This window comes from Sardina pilchardus, chromosome 6 (genome assembly GCF_963854185.1).
Source record: "Sardina pilchardus chromosome 6, fSarPil1.1, whole genome shotgun sequence".
NCBI lineage: Eukaryota > Metazoa > Chordata > Actinopteri > Clupeiformes > Clupeidae > Sardina > Sardina pilchardus.
In genome coordinates this window covers 14,102,578-14,121,418 of record NC_084999.1, presented here as the reverse complement: position 1 = coordinate 14,121,418, position 18,841 = coordinate 14,102,578, and the positions used below count along the sequence as shown (strand labels likewise).

Below are 18,841 nucleotides of genomic sequence, written 5' to 3'. Positions count from 1 at the left end.
GCATTCACACATACAATCGAAACACCCCCCCCCTCCCACTCCCAGTTCTCATCCCTTTCAGATTGACTGAATTATGCCTTTGTTTTGGGGTTTAGAACCTGCTGTGTGCACAGCAATGCATATGCACTTCCCCATACAGTTTCTGCATGACATTCCCTGGCTACTCTAGCAAAATTAAACTCCATCAATCTCTTCTTTGGCTCTACAGTTAAACAAATGACTGCTGGGTTTGTTTGTGTGATTTGTCAAGAAGAAAAACCACAAGCTGGAATGCTGTGCTGTTTGTTTTTAAACATGGAGGCAGCCTTGCACTGGGGTCACGGTGTGGTCCTCCGGCAGGGCTGTGGGATTGATTTCTGTGCCGCAGGCTTCTATCGGGGTGGCTGTGTTTGAGTGTGTGGTTGGGGTGGGGGGATCAGAGATGGGGCTGGACTGCGCTGTGGTGGGGAGAGTCTAGAGCTCCTGTGTTGGTGCATCTAGGCGTGGAGTCTTCCCATCACACTGCTCACCCGGGGGAGAGATTTGCCTCTGCTGAGCCACAGAGATACTGTGCCTGTACTGGCCTACAGTCAGAACCTCACACACACACACTCACACTCACACACACTCGCAGGTCTGACATGCAATAGAAAACTGCCAGCCACTCACTCCTTGAAGTAGATGGCCCAATGAAATGTGTGAGCGCACAGCAGAAGTCAAGTTGGGGCTTCTCGGGGAAAATCCAGCAGCTGTTGCTTTTAATACTTCCTGCCCATTAATTTTCTTTCCCCATACCACGGTTGGATGAAATATTAAACGCAGAGGAGGAAGAAAGCTCATGTCTGCCGAGGGACTGGCACTCTGCCAAGCCTGATCATGTCAGCACAGAAACCCTGGGTTATGTTATTTAATGGCCTGGGTTGCAGACGTACCAGTGTTTGGCCTGGTCTTGTTCACCAAGCTTGCAGACCTTGGACTTGGTGGCTAGTTAAGTTTAGCAGCTAGCTATTGGGAGACATTTCTGTATTCAGACTGCAAGTATTTAGCACATTAGTGTTAACCCCCCCCCCCCACCCCCTTTTCATCATTCAGTTGACCTGTTAGGCAGTGTTATTTTGTTTGTGTGTGTGCTGCCAGCTGTGCACTGCAGTAACTCTCTCCCTCTCCGGACTCTTTTGTACTCTCCTGAGTCTTACTGCTGCTGTGTCTGGCCATTGACTCCGTGCCAAGCCCTTTCTGCTGCGCTGCCCGTGCGCTGGCCGGGTGCCAGCCGGTTTCTGCAGCAGTGCTGGCCTCTGCCCAGGGGTCAGCGGGCAGCCTCCATCCTCACTCCGAGTAGCATGTCGTCGTCAGCAGCATCAGCGTAGTCAACAGCTGCAGCTTAAGGCGCTGCCTGATCGCCCTGTGCTGACTGAAGTGGTGACGCCAACCCTAAACACACCCACCCTGCCCGCCCTAAACTCACCTCTCGTTCACTGCCAGCCATAGAGTGTGACATGGACGCTCAAGGGGCAGACAGGTGGTGCTTGGTCCCCATCAGCATGGCGGCAGACTCTTCCGTCAACACGTCAGGCTAGCCTCCACTCCAGCACAAAGCCCGATGGGGCCTTGGGGTCAGAGGTCAGGGAGAGTGACTGGTGGACGAAGGTGGCCCCTGGAGGATGGCTTTGAGCTTTTTACTGCAACGGCACTTAACAGGGTTGACATTTCATCCAAGATCTTAAACCCGGTTGGGTAGCCTCTCCGCCAAGTTTCAAAACATGGATATTGTGGTAGTTTGTGTTGCTGCTGTTAGCAATGTTTTGTGTTATAATAATATTACAATTTAAAAAATAAATGGATATATAAAAAATCACAGAAAACCATAGATCTGGACTTATCAACACTTCAGTCATCTCTAGGACAACTTGACCCACTATCTGACACTGCTTCAGCCTTCAGTTTGTCCACTGATGTTTTCATTGTTGTCAGTGGTGCGTTCAGGCCATTTTGTCAGAGTTGACTGTTCCTCTGCTCTGCTCGTGCAGTTGTCTGTGGAGCGCCAACATGTCAGTGCCTGAGCCACAAACACTCCCACCACTAATATAAGAGAGAGAGGGAAAGGAAACCCAAGTCTGACTTTATGCTAGGCTAGCATTGGTTCCTCAGTCATAGCAGTCCCTGGGACGTGTGGGTGTGTGTGTGTGTGGGTGCGCACGTGTTTGTATCACATCATCAATCCCCTCTACACACACAGTTTAATGCGCACGCTGGCTGTAAGCCATGGCCCATCCATAGGCTCAGTCTCTTACCAGCACTTTCATCTCTTCCAGCAGATTAATGTGTCTGAACCATAAATCCACTTCACGCTCCAGCCTCTGGTTGGACGCCATCGGTCTTGGGAGCTCGCGTTTTGGTTTTTAATGTTCTGTCACCCAGTTTGTGGAGTGGCTTTGAGGAACGAGGGGAGGGAAATGATCGTCTTTATTGTGTGTGTGTGTGTGCGCCTGCTTGGAAGTGTAGTGCTTGATTCAGCCTTTGTGCTTACTGTATGTTGTCGGACTGAGTCCTTTTTATTTCCCTGTCCGGCAGCCATTTCTGTTTTCTCTTTCTCTTCCCTCTCTTCTTTCTCTCCTCTCTTTTCGCTTTCTCTTCTGTTCTCCTCTCTTTCTCTTCTCTCTTCTCTCCCCCTCTCCTCTCTCTCTCTCTCTCTCTCTCTCTCTCTCTCTCTCTCTCTCTCTCTCTCTCTCTCTCTCTCTCTCTCTCTCTCTCTCTCTCTCTCTCTCTCTCTCTCTCTCTCTCTCTCTCTCTCTCTCTCTCTCTCTCTCTCTCTCTCTCTCTCTCTCTCTCTCTCAGCCTCGTGCCAGAAGCCTGAGCACATGCACTGCTTTCCCAGAGACGTCAGGCATGAAGGCATAAAGGAAAGAATGAGGAGAGGGATAGGATGGGGGCGGGGGTGGGGGGGTGGGGGTGGGGCTCTGGAAAGAGGGACTGGAGGGTGATTGGGTGGGGTGTGGGGGGGTCAGTTGGGGTGGATGGAAGGGTCAGAGGGGGAGAGGGGAAGTGGAGGAGAAGCGAGTGGGTTTTCCCCCAGCTTTGTATGAAACATGGGCCCTGGCCTAGCCAAACAGCTGGAGCTTGTCCCATGGCCTTACAAGAGTCCGAGGGCGGCGCTCCAACCAACTGCTGGCGTTTTAGCGAGCCGAGCAGACAGCGCCTCTCCGCTCGCCGGGAACGCCGCCCGGTGCCGATGTGCTTGGGAGCCGGACTCAGGATTAATGATGGCTTTCCCTTCTTGAGGACCGAATATAGGTCAGACTGCAGCCATCCGCGGCGGATTGGTGGATTTAGGGTTTGGGGAGTGGGGGGGGGTGGGGGGGGGGGGTTGGCGGTGGGGTTGGCGGTGGGGTTGGCGGTGGCTGTAATACCAGCAGATTGGGCATTAGTGTGACTGGCAGATGCATATGGCAGGGTGGATGTGGGGGGGGGCTTGTGGCCTGGGAGACTGCTGCTAAGCCTGCAGGCGTATGTGTACCCACTGGGGAAGGGGGGAGAGAGTGGAGCTGTGGGGGCTGTAATGTGATCTGATTGAGTGGCTGGGCTGGTCATCCCACAGCAGGCAGATGCATCCTGCCATTGCTGCCTCCAGACACAACAGGTCTGTGGATGTGAGGGAGAGTGACCTGATCTCCATTGTGTCATTGACGCCGAAGGGTTTTTTGGGGGCGGCGGGGGCCACATTACACCATCGCATCAGAGCTTCCGATTCTCGCGACCCTATATCAGTTTTGAGCCGGAGTCGAGTGTGGGCGATTGCATTGCGAAACTATCTGAAAGCGATGACTCCGAAGTCCTTGTTCCCTTCTCTGATTTGCTGTGCTCCTTTCACGTGACCATGATCATGCACTCCTTTTCAGGAAGAAAACAAATAGAATTAGGAGTTGAGGCCACTGTTTATCTGACTTAGCAACAGTAACATAGAGACGTGGGACTTGACAAATGGTGAATGGTCATTTGATTTGCATATCAATGGTAATTATGTGGACACATGATGTTTCTACTTTGAAACCGATATGGTCTTTGTGGCCGCGGAACAGATTTGTTCCTAAGATCGGTGTTAATGAATACACAGTAATATAGATACACACACATTGAGGGATCTTGGTGTCAGTTCTTCCCCGGGAAACTGCCCTTATGAGGGAGAAAAGCTCATTTTCCTCTCCGAGACACATGAAGAACTTGAAGGGTGTTTGCTTACCTTGTTTGCGTGTCCCATAAGCAGCCGGAGTGTGGTTTTCTGTCATCTCTTTAAGCCTGATGTTCCAAGAGAGCCCGTATTTACCTTCCCTCTCCAACGCCACAGACTTTTATTGAGGCCCCGAGCGTGCACACACACACACACGCAGCTCTATGCTGATCTCAGGCCGGTGAAGTCATTAGTTATATAGTTCACCCCCACCAATTCAATTAAGCTGCAGCTGTGCGCCAGTAAAGATGAGTGATGTTGCCATGGCGAGGCCAGCCGTTGGCGGCGGCGGCGCGGCCGGTGGTGCGGGCCTCTTGTCTGAGCGCGTGCGGCGGCGGCGGCTCCATCTCGCGCTGTCCTCAGATTGAATTTCTCGGTCATTAGTGGCGGGCCGTAACGACCACGCGAGTAATGACCGCCGCCTCCCTCTCCCTCTGCCCTGCTCCGCGCACTAAAAATCTCCCACAGACACAGATGCAGCGCGGCCTTTGGCCACAGCAACACGCTTCCATTAGGACTCCGTTCTGGACGTACGTGCAGTTTGTACAGAACGAAAGAGGTACATCGCACTCTTCCATCCACTCCGACTGAAAATGGGGCCATTTTTTTTATTCTTTTATCCAGCGACGCTTTTCTCTCAAAGTGAGGAATAGCATTCGAGCTACGTTGCAAAAGGAGACATTACGTAGCAATAACTCCCAACTGTCAGAGGATGAGAGTGCAGTTGTGTTAGTAACTAGTCAAAGTGTAACCAACTACGGGGAGCAACACATGAAAGTGCCCCGGATGTTCTTGTGGGTAGAGGCAGCAGTGCCAGACGGCGTTCCTTAGAGGAACACAGTGGCCCGAGGGGTAACATAAGCCTTTATGAGCGCATTTAGGTTAAGTGGTAGCAGACCTAGCAATCACTTTGTAGGCAAGCACCAGTGGCTTGAATTTGATGCTTAGCGGGCGCTACGGGTAGCCAGTGGAACTCAGTGAATAGCAGGGTAATGTGTGCCCCTCTCGGTTGATTTAGTACCTGCCATGCTGCCACGTTCTGCACCATCTGTACTGGTTTCACTGCACAAGCCAGAAGGCCTGTCATTTAGGCCAGAGCTGACCAAGATCTGTACCAGGTCCATGCTCAGATCTGTATGAGAAACTGCTATTGTTTTCGGAATATTTATAAACAAGGAATGTGCTTGCATATTAAAAAAAAAGAAAAAAATGCAATACTTTTCAGCACCCCGTAATTCAACATTTCTCTCCAAGGTGGTTTGTTGTTGTCTTGGGTCTGTCTGCTGACGAGCCTTTCAGCACTCTGAGGAGTGTGGGGCCAGGTCTGACGCTGTGTTGCCTTTTCACTCTCTCTGCAGGTATGCCGTGATTGCCTTTGGCTGTGCCAGCTGCCCCAAGATCACGTGCGGCCGCGACGGCTGCGGCACCGAGTTCTGCTACCACTGCAAGCAGCTGTGGCACCCCAACCAGACGTGCGACGCCGCGCGCCAGCAGAGGGCGCAGAGCCTGCGGCTCAGGACCATCCGCTCCTCATCGCTCACCTACAGCCAGGAGAGCGGCGCTGCATGTAAGAGAGAGAGAGAGACAGACAGACAGACACACACACACACACACACACACACACACACACACACTAGTCATCGCTCACCTACAGCCAGGAGAGCGGCGCTGCATGTGAGAGCGCACACACACACACACACACACACACACACACACACACACACACACCCGCTCGTCATCGCTCACCTACAGCCAGGAGAGCGGCGCTGCATGTGAGAGCACACACACACACACACACACACAAGTCATCGCTCACCTACAGCCAGGAGAGCAGTGCTGCATGTAAACACACACACACACACACACACACACACACAGAGAGAGAGCCAGGGCCATCCGCTCATCCTAATTTACAGAGTGACGCAGCACGTAATGAACACTTGCACATGCTGAAAGCTGCTGCTGAGAACCGTCTGCTTGTTATTGCCTACAGCAGAGAGGTTGATGTTGCATTTAAGGTGCACCAACACGCGCACACACTTAACACTCACAAATGCTCAGATTTCTATGGAGGAGATGCAGACACCCGCATATACAGTACTGTATACAGTACACCCTAGCATAACATGGATGTTTCCGGAGTGTGTGACCTTATGGCGTTTCTCTGCCTCCTGTCTCCAGCTGATGACATCAAGCCCTGTCCTCGCTGTGCTGCTTACATCATCAAGATGAACGATGGCAGCTGCAATCACATGACGTGTGCAGTGTGCGGCTGTGAGTTCTGCTGGCTCTGCATGAAGGAGATCTCGGACCTGCACTATCTCAGGTGACACACCTCACTAGTGCGGCCGGGAGTTTTGTTGCTGCTGCTGCAAGCTGCAAGCATTGGACTATCAGTCACCCTCCGTTTATCCATAGTACAGTGTGCATTGTTGTAGTACAGTGTGTGATGTTGAAGTACAGTGTGCACTGTTGTAGTACACTTTTAGGTTACTAATCCTGGCTGATTTTACCTGAGGGTCCTTGTTTGAAACTACACATGCATATTACTGAAACACAAAATGCAGCCTAACCTACAGGCAGATTCAAAGTAGTTCTGACCTGTACTAACTGAGCGTCTCTGTTTTGATCCCGCCAGTCCTTCAGGCTGCACGTTCTGGGGCAAGAAGCCGTGGAGTCGTAAGAAGAAGATCCTGTGGCAGTTGGGCACGTTGGTCGGGGCGCCCGTGGGCATCGCGCTCATCGCGGGCATCGCCATCCCAGCCATGATCATCGGGATCCCGGTCTATGTGGGCAGGAAGGTAAGTGTCCTCTCCGATGTCTGTGACTAGCCACGTTACATGGACAGTTTTTTTTTTTTTTGTCATTCCGATTAAACTATTCCGATTGAAAAATCGGAATAGCGATAGTGCCGTCTGTTTACATGGGTTACGTTCTATTCTGATTAGGTGCTTTCAAACACTTTAGAATCTTTGATCGGCCGTTGTTGCCTACTATTGATTGGGAAGATATAGCAGTCAATCCGAATGACCGTATACATTTCAGTAGTAGTTTGGCAGTTCATTCGCAATAGGAATGGACTACACCACCTCTTGCATTCCGATCAAAATTCTGATCGAACCAGGAATTTTCATTCCGATTGAGATGTTTACATGACCATTTTTATTCCGATTTAGCTGTTATGCCGTTTCTAATCGGAATAGAAGTGTCCATGTAAACGTGGCTAATGTCTACGACAAAGTTGACCGTGTTTGTGCAGATACATGTGTGGATGAGAATGGTGTACTTTGGAAAATTGCAAATTCTGATTCTGCTCCCAAAAGAGAGCAAAAAAGGGGGCAAAAAAGCCTTCCAGTTGTAGCAAGGTTTTGATCTGAAGAGCATCACACATAAAAAAAGAACATCAGGACCTTGTTTCTGCCGTTGACATCAGCACAAGGGTGCCAAGCGTAAAACAAGCCCATTATTAGTTTTGACGCTCCTCACATGGGCTTTGTATTCCTTCAAACAGCACAGCGTGCTCTCAGTTTGGCAACTTGTCCCCTGTAGATGAGCGTGGAGAACAGGCCGTCTGAGCGCTGCCAGACATGGATCTCAGGAGCACGCAATGGAAAAATCTCCAGTGAAAACCTTTTTTTTCCTTGTGTGTCCATTTTCCTCTCAAGACTTAAGTCTTAAGTGGACCCGTGTCTCTGGCCGTGCGGCGTCCAGTCATAACACAACACAGACCACTCGGCTAGCGCTCAGTGTTTTTGCGCAATGGCTCGCCGTAATGCTGTTTCTCTGTGACTCAGATCCACAACCGTTACGAGGGAAAGGACATCTCCAACCATAAGAGGAACCTGGTGATCGCTGGTGGTGTGACCCTGTCTGTCATTGTGTCACCGGTGGTAGCTGCAGTGACCGTTGGTGAGTGTTTTTGTTTTTTTTTGGCTCTCTTTCTCACTTGTTTCACACAGTCTTTCCTTCGGAGTCTCTCTCTCTCTCTCTCTCTCTCTCTCTCTCACTTTCTTTCATTTTCACCTTGTCTAGTTCACATGCTCTCTCTTCATCTTTCTCTCTCTTTGACTCACAATACACAAGTGTGTGTGTGTGTGTGTGTTGTATCCTGTGGAGAGGGGTATGTCAGGCTCTTCCCTTCTGAGCTCTTGCAGCTGCATTAGTCACTCTGTTTATGTATTGTACTAACAGAACTCCATTGTCTGGATGCGTTTCTTCTGTCTTGTGTTCCTCTGAAGTGGAGGAGCTTGTCTTCTCTGGCCACTCTTGGGCCTCATTTGATGAAACACTGGCCTCTAGTGGCCATTGTTGAGTAAAACAGTCTGTGTTTCTGTGCGTGTGTGAGTATAACAGTCTGTATTTCTGTGCATGTGTGTTTGTGTGTAGGTATTGGGGTGCCCATCATGTTGGCCTATGTTTACGGGGTGGTGCCCATCTCGCTGTGCCGCAGCGGGGGATGTGGCGTGTCGGCGGGCAACGGCAAAGGGGTGCGCATCGAATTTGATGACGAGAACGACATGAACGTCGGCAGTGGAGCGGCTGCAACTGGTGAGCATCAGTTCACAAGCACAAGGGCAAACTGCAGCTTGAGCGCATGCAAAGCAATACAGAATGGAGAAACTGATCCTTGCAGACAAAACAATGATTTCAGTTTGTGTTGTATTTAGTGTCTGGATACGTTTGTCATTTCAGATTTGAACATTTGTGTGTGCTTTTAATGTTGAATACGTTATATTGCCCTTTAGCGATCAATAGAGTACTTTATCGATCTATTTATCTTGGCGAATTCAGAGGCTGAAGTTTGACACAGTAGTTGAAAAAAGCAACATCTGTTTGAGTGTCTCTCTGTCTCCTGACCTTCTTGTGTGTGTGCCTGCGTGTGTGTGTGCCTGCGTGTGTGTGCCTGCGTGTGTGTGTGCCTGTGTGCCTGTGTGCGTGTGTGTGCCTGTGTGTGCCTGTGTGTGCCTGTGTGTGCCTGTGTGTGCCTGTGTGTGCCTGTGTGTGCCTGTGTGTGCCTGTGTGTGCCTGTGTGTGCCTGTGTGTGCCTGTGTGTGCCTGTGTGTGTGCCTGTGTGTGCCTGTGTGTGCCTGTGTGTGCCTGTGTGTGTGTGCAGACACCACGTCGGTGGCGGACCCGCGGCACAACCACAGCCTGGGCGAGGGCAGCGTGGGCGGCCTGACGGGCAGCCTGAGCGCCAGCGGCAGCCACATGGAGCGCATCGGGGCCATGCGGGACAACCTGAGCGAGACGGCCAGCACCACCGCCCTGGCCGGGGCCAGCATCACCGGCAGCCTCTCGGGCAGCGCCATGGTCAGCTGCTACAACAGGTCAGCCGAGAGGAGCAAGACCAAGCCCTGGTGCTTGTGTGTGTGTGTCTTCAGTGTGTGTGCTCCTGTTCCAAGTTCCAAATTCCAATTATCAGCCGCACCTTGTCAGAGCTGTGAGGAGCTGTTAGACTGTTCAGTGAGACTAACGAGGGCTAAAAGGCTGCCAGTGAGCAAGAGTGCTTGTACTTAATATTCAATAAACAACCTTTTTCTGTGGTGTCTTGATTACTTGTATTACTGTCTGTGGATCTGTGCAGTGACATGCCTTTACATGTGAAAGAGTTGATGTATCTTGAGACCAAGCAACAGGTTGAGTCCTTATGAGGACACTAGTGCGAGTTGAGCAGTAGTAAGGTTGACTCCTTATGAGGACACTAGTGTGAGTGGAGCACTAGTAACTGTGCTTGAGTCCTTATGAGGACACTAGTGTGAGTTGGGCACTAGTAACTGTGCTTGAGTCCTTATGAGGACACTAGTGTGATTTGGACACTAATAACTGTGCTTGACCTCTGACCTCTTCTGCGTTAGGTTGGAGGTGCAGGCGGACGTCCAGAAGGAGCGCTGCAGCCTGAGTGGAGAATCTGCCACCGTCAGCCTTGGGACAATCAGTGACAACGCCAGCACCAAAGCCATGGCCGGCTCCATCCTCAACGCTTACACACCCCTGGACAGGTGTGTGTCTCTGTGTGTGTCTCTGTGTGTGTCTCTGTGTGTGTCTCTGTGTGTGTCTCTGTGTGTGTCTCTGTGTGTGGCAGTTTATCACTTATGGATGCTTTCATAAGATGCAGCAAAATGCCCAAGTTATTTTATTGTCTGATGGATGTTTTTAATTGTGTATGTGTGTGTGTGTGTTCCATCCAGGGACAGTAATGGAGTGGAGGTGCAGGTGGACGTGGAGACCAAGAAGCCTCAACACGTCAGCGGTGCGGACGACTCCGGAAGCCACACCTCCCGTTGTGCCTGGACCTGCCAATCATCCACCACTAACTCCACCTTCTGCTCCGCACGCTGGGCCAAAGACCCCTCCTCCTCCTCCTCCTCTTCGTCCTCCTCGTCTTCATCCTCCTCGTCGGGGAAGAAGCATAAAGGCAAGCTGAGGAAGAAGAGCGGCGGTGGCGGCGGCAGCGGCGATGCGGTCGGCGGGGGGACGCAGATCAACGAGACGCAGCAGGAGCCAGACGCCCAGCTGCTGGAGTGCCGTAGCGTCCACTCCAGCGGGCCGGACTCGCCCTCGCTCAGCGGCAGCCTGCCTTCCGTGGCCGACTCCCACTGCAGCCAGCTGTCCGAGCTGAGCGCCGCGTCCGAGCTCGGCCCCCCGGAACCGCCCGCCCCCGTCCCCGCCCCCGCCCGGCCCCCGGCGCAGCTGCAGCAGCACGGCCGCTTCTCCTCCGTCAGCCCCCTGCCCGAGGTGGAGCACGACCGGCTGGAGAGCTGCCCGGAGCCGACCGGCGGAGCTCGCGTTGGCGGCGGCGGAGGGGTCCTTCTCACGGCTGCCCCGGGGTCCCCGCGCTCCCCCGAGGCGCCCACGCTGTGCCTGATCGCCGAGGAGAACGTGAGCGTGGTGCAGTCGGCTGAGCCGAACTCCTGCAGCGGGGGAGACCACGAGGAGCAGCAGAGGGGAGCCAACGTCAACAACAACAGCAGCAGCAGCAGCAGCAGCAGCCCCAGCTCACAGCGCCACCTGTGGGCCAGCAGGGGCAGCTGCATTCAGAGCGATCTATGAAGCAGACTTGAAAATATACATGTGCACACATACACGGACACACACCACAAGTGCTGTAAAAAAGACAACCCCCATCCCCCTCCCTCCCCCCCACACACACACCCCTCCACACACACACACTCACACGCATGCACGCACGCGTCCCTCTCTGCACAGACTGACAGCACTGCAGTGCCTCACTGAGCTGGTGGCCACCAGTCCCCACGCTGCCCCAAGCTGGCACTGACTTGCAGCAGCAGCAGCAGGGGGTTTGGCTCTCTTAACCTTTTCCCCATTTCTCTCTCACTTTGCAGCCCCATACAAGTCTTTAGCTAAGCAGCAAAGTGCTAGCTTTCCAGCATACGCTGTGTGTCCCAGCTGGGGATCCTTGGGAGGATGTCGACGCAAGAGCAGGAGCTGGCAGTGCTTCTGTGAGCCCAGTGAGCTTGGATGTGCTGGCGTGGTGATGCCAAAGTGTAGCAGGCAGACACTAGGGCACCGCACTCTACCGGACTGTATTGGACACTGACTGGAGGTTGCGCCATCTCCACACTGTTGGGACAGAGAACCACTGTGTCAGCAGCCACACACACACACACACACACACACACACACACACTTTAAGGCTGTGTCTGGGGGCTTATCTTAACCCACACACACACACACATGCAAAGACCTTGTTTTCAGCTCTCTCCCAAACAGGCTCCATGTTAATCTTCATAGGGACCATGCAATAATTTTTGTTATGATGAAAAAAAATGTTTTTTTTTGTTAGTATTCTTTTTTTCCCCTTTTTTTGTAAATGATCTCCACTGTTTTGTGAAGTCCATTTCATAATCTCTTATTTATTTTTTTCCCCCCCTTCACATTATTCTTTTCCTAAATGGTGGTTGGTCTGTGGCTATGCACCACCTGTTGTTGTGTAACGAGGAGTAGCACGACCGGGCTCCGAGAGCAGGAGGGGTCCGTGCCGGATGGGCGCCGGATCAGAGAGGACTTCTCCCCGGAGTCGGATGCTTTTTGGGCCAGGGAGGGCTGCCAGTGCGAGCGTTGGCGACCTCTCCCCAGCAGAGGCAGGATGGGACTCGGTTCACCTGTCGTACAAGGCTCTCATAGTAGCAGCAGCGGGTCTCCAGTAGCCAGGCACAATTATGCGATAGGGTGATGACCAAAACTTGCCTGTTTTCTCTGCCAAGCGCAAAAAAAATGACGATTTAAAAAAAAAAAAAAAAGAGAGAGAAGGTGTTGAGGCTTCTGCTTAATTCCACTTCAAATCTTTATCTGCAAATTCATGGTGCCTTTTGGAATGTAACTTTTTGTTTACTTTTCGCTCAATAAGTCTGCTCCTTATGATTTGCTACAGTTTAAAAGAAAATGGATAGAACACTTTAGCTGAATGTCTCTCACTTACTAAAGTTTGGAAACCGACATCTTGAATCAAAAAGACTTGCGTGAAATCGCCTACCAAAGACAGCGCTCAGCTCAGGCCCCTTGCCCAGTCGTACTACTTGATGTCAGTCTTTACCTCCAGAGACTGACAGTAGCGCAGCACAGCTGCGGCAACACCTGAAACCGACTCCAACATGCAGAACTATCCTGACTGCTGTTAACTTTTTTTTTTGTTTGTTTGTTTGTTTGTTTGTTTGTACAAGCTTTCCAAAGCCCACTTGGGAGTCTGTGAAGCCAGGTTGATACAACATTATGGCCTAGACACCGGCACTGTTCACTTGTCACAATTTTTCGGTGTACAAGTAAGTGTCAAAATGGGTGGAGAAGACCTGTGAAACCCTGTTCGTATTTTGTAATTGCGCTTTTCCTTACTGATCTGGGTTGAGGCGTGTGTGGGTGGCACACATCTGCGCTCCCAGCTGTTCTGTTGGAGGGCCAGTCCTGTGTCTGGCGCCCTCCCTTGCCCCCTCATACACGTGCAGTTATGTGCTCCAGCTTCTGGTATCATTTCTAATATTGGATCAGAAAAGCGTATGGTGTTGGATTTCTTTTTTTTTTTTCAATTTGCTTTATAATATGCATGTCAAATGCATATCTGAAATAAATTTGAGAAAAAAATTGACGTTCGTCTGTTTTTGTTTATCTTCGTGTCTTAGGAGATATCAGACATACTGTACATATATACACATAATGGTAATAAAAGTATACAGGTAAGTAAACAGACTCAAAGGATCTCAAGAAATAAAATGTTTTATTTCTGTGGCAGCTCCAACCACATAACATATGGTTGAGCATGAACGTCCTTGTTGTATATAGAAATATGACTCGATAAAGAATCTGTTATTCCAGTGTATCCTTAAATTAGAATTTAAACCTGCACCATTTAAAATACAATTTTTACACATTTCTGTCTTAAAGCTACAGTCATAAAATAATGAATGCTTTTCACTGAAAACCAGTGGAGAATAATGAATACCATGAGAAGCTTGCCAACATACAGCTTCTCTCTCTCTTTCCCTCTCTCTGCGAGCATCTGTGATCTCACCAGAGTCAAATCAGCGTACATTCAGTAGGATAAAACAGCCATCCAAACAAATAATTCTCTCTGACATTTCACTTAAAACCGAGTCATGAAACATGAAACATGTAGAGCCTGTGTGTCTCCTCGGGGAAGACTGGGGGAGGACTGCACTGAAACCTGCGTTCTGGAGTGTGGAGGGTCCAAGGCACACATCTGAAGGATGCCGCTCGGCGCCTGTTGTGCGTATGCATTATGCACTATTGCTTTTCCCAACTGAACTCTCCCTTCCACAGAATTGATGAACCAGCAATGTCCAAAAGAAATATCCGATCGCTCCTTGCCATTTCATCAGTATTACTGGGTTTACCCACTACCTAGGTATGTCTGTCTGAGACTAAAGCTTACAGGTAAATCACGTCACAGCCTCTTTAAAGCTGCCTGAGCTAACTCAAAAGTGGTTGACATGAGATTTAATCAAATGAAAAATTGTGCGCACAACGGACACATCCCAGCCACCCAAACACCTGAACCATATGCGAAGATAAGATGGCCGCCTACGGGATCCCCTGAGTACTTCATAACACAACTCCGTGCCTGATCAGCCATAGCCATGGATAGATCTAGTACTCCACCAGTGGTCCACTGTGGTCCCCTCCGTGCTAAGCTAACTGGTGAAGACTCTTGCGGTTGCCCGGATCAGTGCCATATCCATGTGTCTTATAAGTACCGGGATCATCTTTGGAGGCTAAGTCAGCTATGTGGTCTGTAGTGGAGCAGAACAGATCTATGGAAGGTTCTTAGCCAAGGGGAAGCCACATGGAAATACAGAAGAACATGAGAAGGATGAACTGAACTATGGCAATTGAGTCTCTGTGTGTGTGTGTGTGTGTGTGTGTGTCTGTTTCCCTTATTCTCTTTCTTACCCCCCCAGGCTACACTCATGCACCAGCACAAGGCTTCTCTTTCTTCTCCTGGCACTCAAGGATATGCTGTTTTCAGCAGATGAAACAGCCAACACCCCCCCCCCCCCAATCCCCACCTACACCACCACCCCCCCACCCTGCTGTCTTACCCCCCATCCTGCACAAAACATCGACTGCCAGACAAACAACACTGTCCCAGGAGTGTCCAGTCTGTCTCATCCCGCCCGTTGACCAGCGCACTCCCCGCGTTTCCTTGAGTTTCCTCGACATGGCTTAAACACAAACATGGCTTCTTCCGGCGAAGTTCATTTGGTGTGTGCGCGCACCGCAGTATCCACCGAGTGTGTCCACACGTACGGCTGTCGTCCCGTTAGTTTCAAATTCCTCTCGTGGTTAATGCGTGTGATCTTGTTTAATAGTGCCTTTGATGCGTCTGGTTAGTTATTGGTATTGCTTTTGGGGCGCGTCTGTGGAGCTCTAGGTGGATTGGGGATGGTCTGTTTTGCATAGATCCCTCTGTGGTGAAGCACATGCAAGAGGGCGGCGGGGGGAGTGGTCAGATGTATTTATTTGCTAGGTTCTGCACGTCGTTCTGCGAGAAGTCCTCGCTCTCCACCGCCGACAGGTGCTCAAACAGCTGAGTCATCTGCCGACGCTCGTCTTTGTCCAGCAGCATGAGCACCACCTGGAGACAGAGAGAAGAAGAAGTCACCTTTCAGATTCAGTGTCATTCGGGTAAGCCTGCTACAGGTAATGTCGATACTGGCTCAAGGACATGACGAATAGATTCAGGATTCCTGGGTGTTTTTCATTGGCAACTTTAATTAAGACACCTTAGGAGGACATTTTATTTTATTCTCCAGGTCAGTGTCAATATTCAGTCTTTTTTGTATGTGATAAAGCAAAGAATTACACACAAATGATACTCTCTAGGAGTTCAGGTGTGGGCAGGGAATATCAGTGGATGACACTATCTTGGCACAAGCTGAGTGTGTATTCCTTTGCCACGTCAAACATACCCCAGCATACTACACTTCACCTGGTCCTATTGTATTCTGTATTGTATTGTTGACCAGAAACCATTCTTTCCAAATCTGCACCATGAAATCCTGGATCCAAATAACATGCAAACCATCCCTGAACAAACTAGTTGCAAGTGCATGGCTCCCAGCTGAAGGGGTGTAGTGGTCAGCAGGAGGAGCATGGGAGGCCAGAGCCGTGTGATGCTACGTACCGAGAAGCGCTCCGCGGTGTGGAGGTGGTTGAGGTGCTGGTACACCAGGCCCGGCTCTTTGTCCAGGAGCTGACCGTCCAGCGCCTGCATAATGAAAGCGATGGTGTGACCGTCCAGATGGCTGCTCACGTAAGACGGGAGCGTTTCCGGGGCGACGAAGCGGAGGAGGTCGGCGCAGGCTGCCGTATCGTCATGGGAACGGGCCGTGCTCAAAGCCTGTCCAAACTCATAGGCGTTGGCGGGCTGGGTGATGGCGGTCGGCCTGGCCTGGTCCACATGGTTCTGTTCGGTTGTGGAGTCCGGCTTTGTGGTGGCGGCTGCTTCTGTGTCGTCCACCTGGAGGATGAGACCGTAAGGTAAAGTTCCCATGGTTACGGTGCTGTTCATTAGCACATTTGAGTGGGTATTTAAGATAAAGATTATTCCTCAGATATGATTCAAAACTGTCTATCAAATCTTCTAAAAAACACCTAATTTTTCACAAATGCATTCAATGTTACTTGTCTAGAGCTGGGGCTTCGCAAATGATGTGTGTGGCTTTAGCGGTAGCAGACCAAGTGGGGGTGAAAATGCTAGCTCTCTGGCCGTGAGCCTGTCTATCTGGTCCACAGCTGTCTACTGTCAGTGGAATCATCTCTCCATTAAATCCACGTCATGTAATCCACACCAGTGGTGGAAAAGTCCTGCTTCAGAAAGTCAAAATCCAACCATGTTTAGGTTTTACCTGTGCACGTAACACAGGCGCTCTCACAACTCTACCTAGCTGAAGAGCTGCGCTAATTAGAACCAGCTGGTTTAAATGAATGGTTGGCACAGATAGGGTGGTAGAACTTTTACTTTCTGAAGCTGGACTTTCTGCTCCATACCAGTCGGTTTTTGACTCAAGATGAGTCTGTTGGCGGTCAGTAAAGCGTTGAAGTTTCACACTACAATAGCGTAACTCCAGCATCAGCAGTGAGCTGGCGGTTGGCTGAGTGAGAGGCGCGTGTGCTGAGTGTCCAGTGGAGGCGCACCTCTGTGATGGGGACGCTGCGCCGGGCTTTCCCCGGGGAGGCTGCTGTGGCCAGACTCTGCCTGAGCAGCTCCGTCACCTCCTGCAGCTCCCGCTCCGCCTCCGCCACGCTGGAGTCCAGACGCAGCACCTCCTGCAGGTCCGTACTGCACGCCAGGTAGTCCTGCACACACACACACACACACACAAACACAAATAGGCACACACACATACATTTAGGCATACATACAGATTGAAATTGAAGATTGATATCGAAATAAGAAAGTTGATATCAGGTAAACAAGTCTATAAATGCATCCTTGCTTGCACAAAAATTGTATTCCACATGATCAAGGGGGAGTGGGACAGAGTGTCTGTATGGCATGAACCACTGGTTTGCTGAGGTACCTTGAGGCCCTTGTTGGCCATTGCTCGTCTGTAGAAGGCCTTCTTGTTCTGGGGCTCCAGGGCCAGGGCCGCATCACAGTCCCGCTTGGCCTCCGCAAAACGATCAAGTTTCACTAAACACAGAGCTCTGCAACACAGACAGGGGACCAGGGCAGGGCAGTTAAAAACAGTCCTTACACACCGATCCTAGTGGAGCAATAAGAAACACTCAGGTACATAGGCATCAGAGTCAGAGAGTTGCAAGCTATTTGCCAGCCTTCAACTTTTTCAGTGGGTTAAAAACTGCCATCTAGTTTGAAGGATGTTTCCTAACTACTAGGAACCTTTGACTTGGCTGTGCTTATGGAAAAATCAGCTCCAAGGGTGTTGTGTGGAAAAAGTGACCCTTTCCCTCATCATCTGTTGTGCCTCTCTTTGTTTGGCCTTGGTGTGTGCTGCACACACACACACGCACACACACACACACACACACACACACACACACACGCGCACGCAAAAGTAAGCTGTTGTACATAGACTCCGTCAACCCACTCAGGACGCCAAAACAAAGGTGTTGCCGGTGACTCATGTGAATAGCCTTTCCTCCATAAACACACACACACACACACACACACACACAAGCATACACAGTCACTCCTCACAGTCCCTGATATTATAGGCGTGCGGGGGTGGATTAAGCAGGCCTTGGGAGGGCCGGACACACTCGGCCCCCACCCCTCTCTCACCAGGACAACACACAGCTGCCAGTTTTCGAGCGCCAACAAAGAGAGCGAGAGCCCGCGAGGACAGGTGGGGGGGATCAGGTGGACGCTGCCTGCTTCAGCCCATTAACCATGCAGACAGGGACATGAGCGCTCCATTCATCTGCATGAGAGATCTACAGGCGGCTGGCTTTATCTGATGCAGCGTGTGTGTGTGTGTGTGTGGGTGTGTGTGTGTGTGTGTGTGTGTGTGTGTGTGTGGGGAGGGGGGGGGGGGGGGGTACCTGTTGGTGTAGACGGTGCACTCGTTGGGCTTCAGTTTAAGGCATTCGCTGTACTTCCCCACCGCCTCCTCGTACCGGCCTTTCTTCACAAACTCGTTTCCGTCCGACTTGAAGAGTGCGAAACGTGCTTCCGCTTTTCGGGCTGAAAAGAAAAGCGGAACTACATCAGCGGCAGAGAAGAAATAGAGAGTGAGACGTGAGGAACACACGGTGTCTGTGCTTCTGCACGGGGAGTTTCGCTGTCTGTTGTTCTCGCTACGGAAAAAACCCAAATCAATAGTCCTGAAGGGCTCGCCTCTTTCCCAGAAACGACCACCGGGTCAACCGACCGTTTCTCTCTCTGACTGGCCGACCTCAGCTCTGAGCGTCAGCTATTTCCCAGAGTTCCAAGCCACAGGAAGTGAGCCGTTTGTCACCGTGACGCGGACAATCAATGGTGCCGACGGTAAGCTCTGACTAAAAGCTGCCAGCGCTGTTTTTCTGCAAAAGGGAGATTTGAAAAGAAGTGCAGCCAGTCCAGCCTTGGGGCTTTGGGGGAAAGTGCTTTGTCAGGGAGTGCTGCTGCTTTGGCCCTTTCACCTAAATTACTTCCTTAAC

At 51.0% G+C, this 18,841-nt stretch overlaps 2 protein-coding genes across 2 annotated transcripts in view; one reads left to right on the top strand and one right to left on the bottom strand.

The window, feature by feature from the left end:
* The window catches only part of LOC134082668 (E3 ubiquitin-protein ligase RNF19A-like), a 34,189-nt gene extending 20,885 nt beyond the window's left edge, over positions 1-13,304 (top strand). Inside the window, exons 3-10 of the mRNA XM_062538544.1 lie at positions 5,563-5,771; positions 6,386-6,530; positions 6,843-7,005; positions 7,999-8,113; positions 8,591-8,752; positions 9,318-9,531; positions 10,060-10,203; positions 10,393-13,304. Of these exons, the coding sequence (XP_062394528.1) occupies positions 5,563-5,771; positions 6,386-6,530; positions 6,843-7,005; positions 7,999-8,113; positions 8,591-8,752; positions 9,318-9,531; positions 10,060-10,203; positions 10,393-11,254 (2,014 nt within the window). The 3' untranslated portion in view covers positions 11,255-13,304. The remainder of the gene's footprint in view (positions 1-5,562; positions 5,772-6,385; positions 6,531-6,842; positions 7,006-7,998; positions 8,114-8,590; positions 8,753-9,317; positions 9,532-10,059; positions 10,204-10,392) is intronic.
* A 1,872-nt stretch (positions 13,305-15,176) lies between these two features.
* The window catches only part of spag1b (sperm associated antigen 1b), a 14,056-nt gene continuing 10,391 nt past the window's right edge, over positions 15,177-18,841 (bottom strand). Inside the window, exons 15-19 of the mRNA XM_062538543.1 lie at positions 18,245-18,386; positions 17,260-17,386; positions 16,874-17,035; positions 15,861-16,196; positions 15,177-15,311 (exon numbers count right to left, since the gene is read on the bottom strand). Coding sequence (XP_062394527.1) covers positions 15,183-15,311; positions 15,861-16,196; positions 16,874-17,035; positions 17,260-17,386; positions 18,245-18,386 — 896 coding nt within the window. The 3' untranslated portion in view covers positions 15,177-15,182. The remainder of the gene's footprint in view (positions 15,312-15,860; positions 16,197-16,873; positions 17,036-17,259; positions 17,387-18,244; positions 18,387-18,841) is intronic.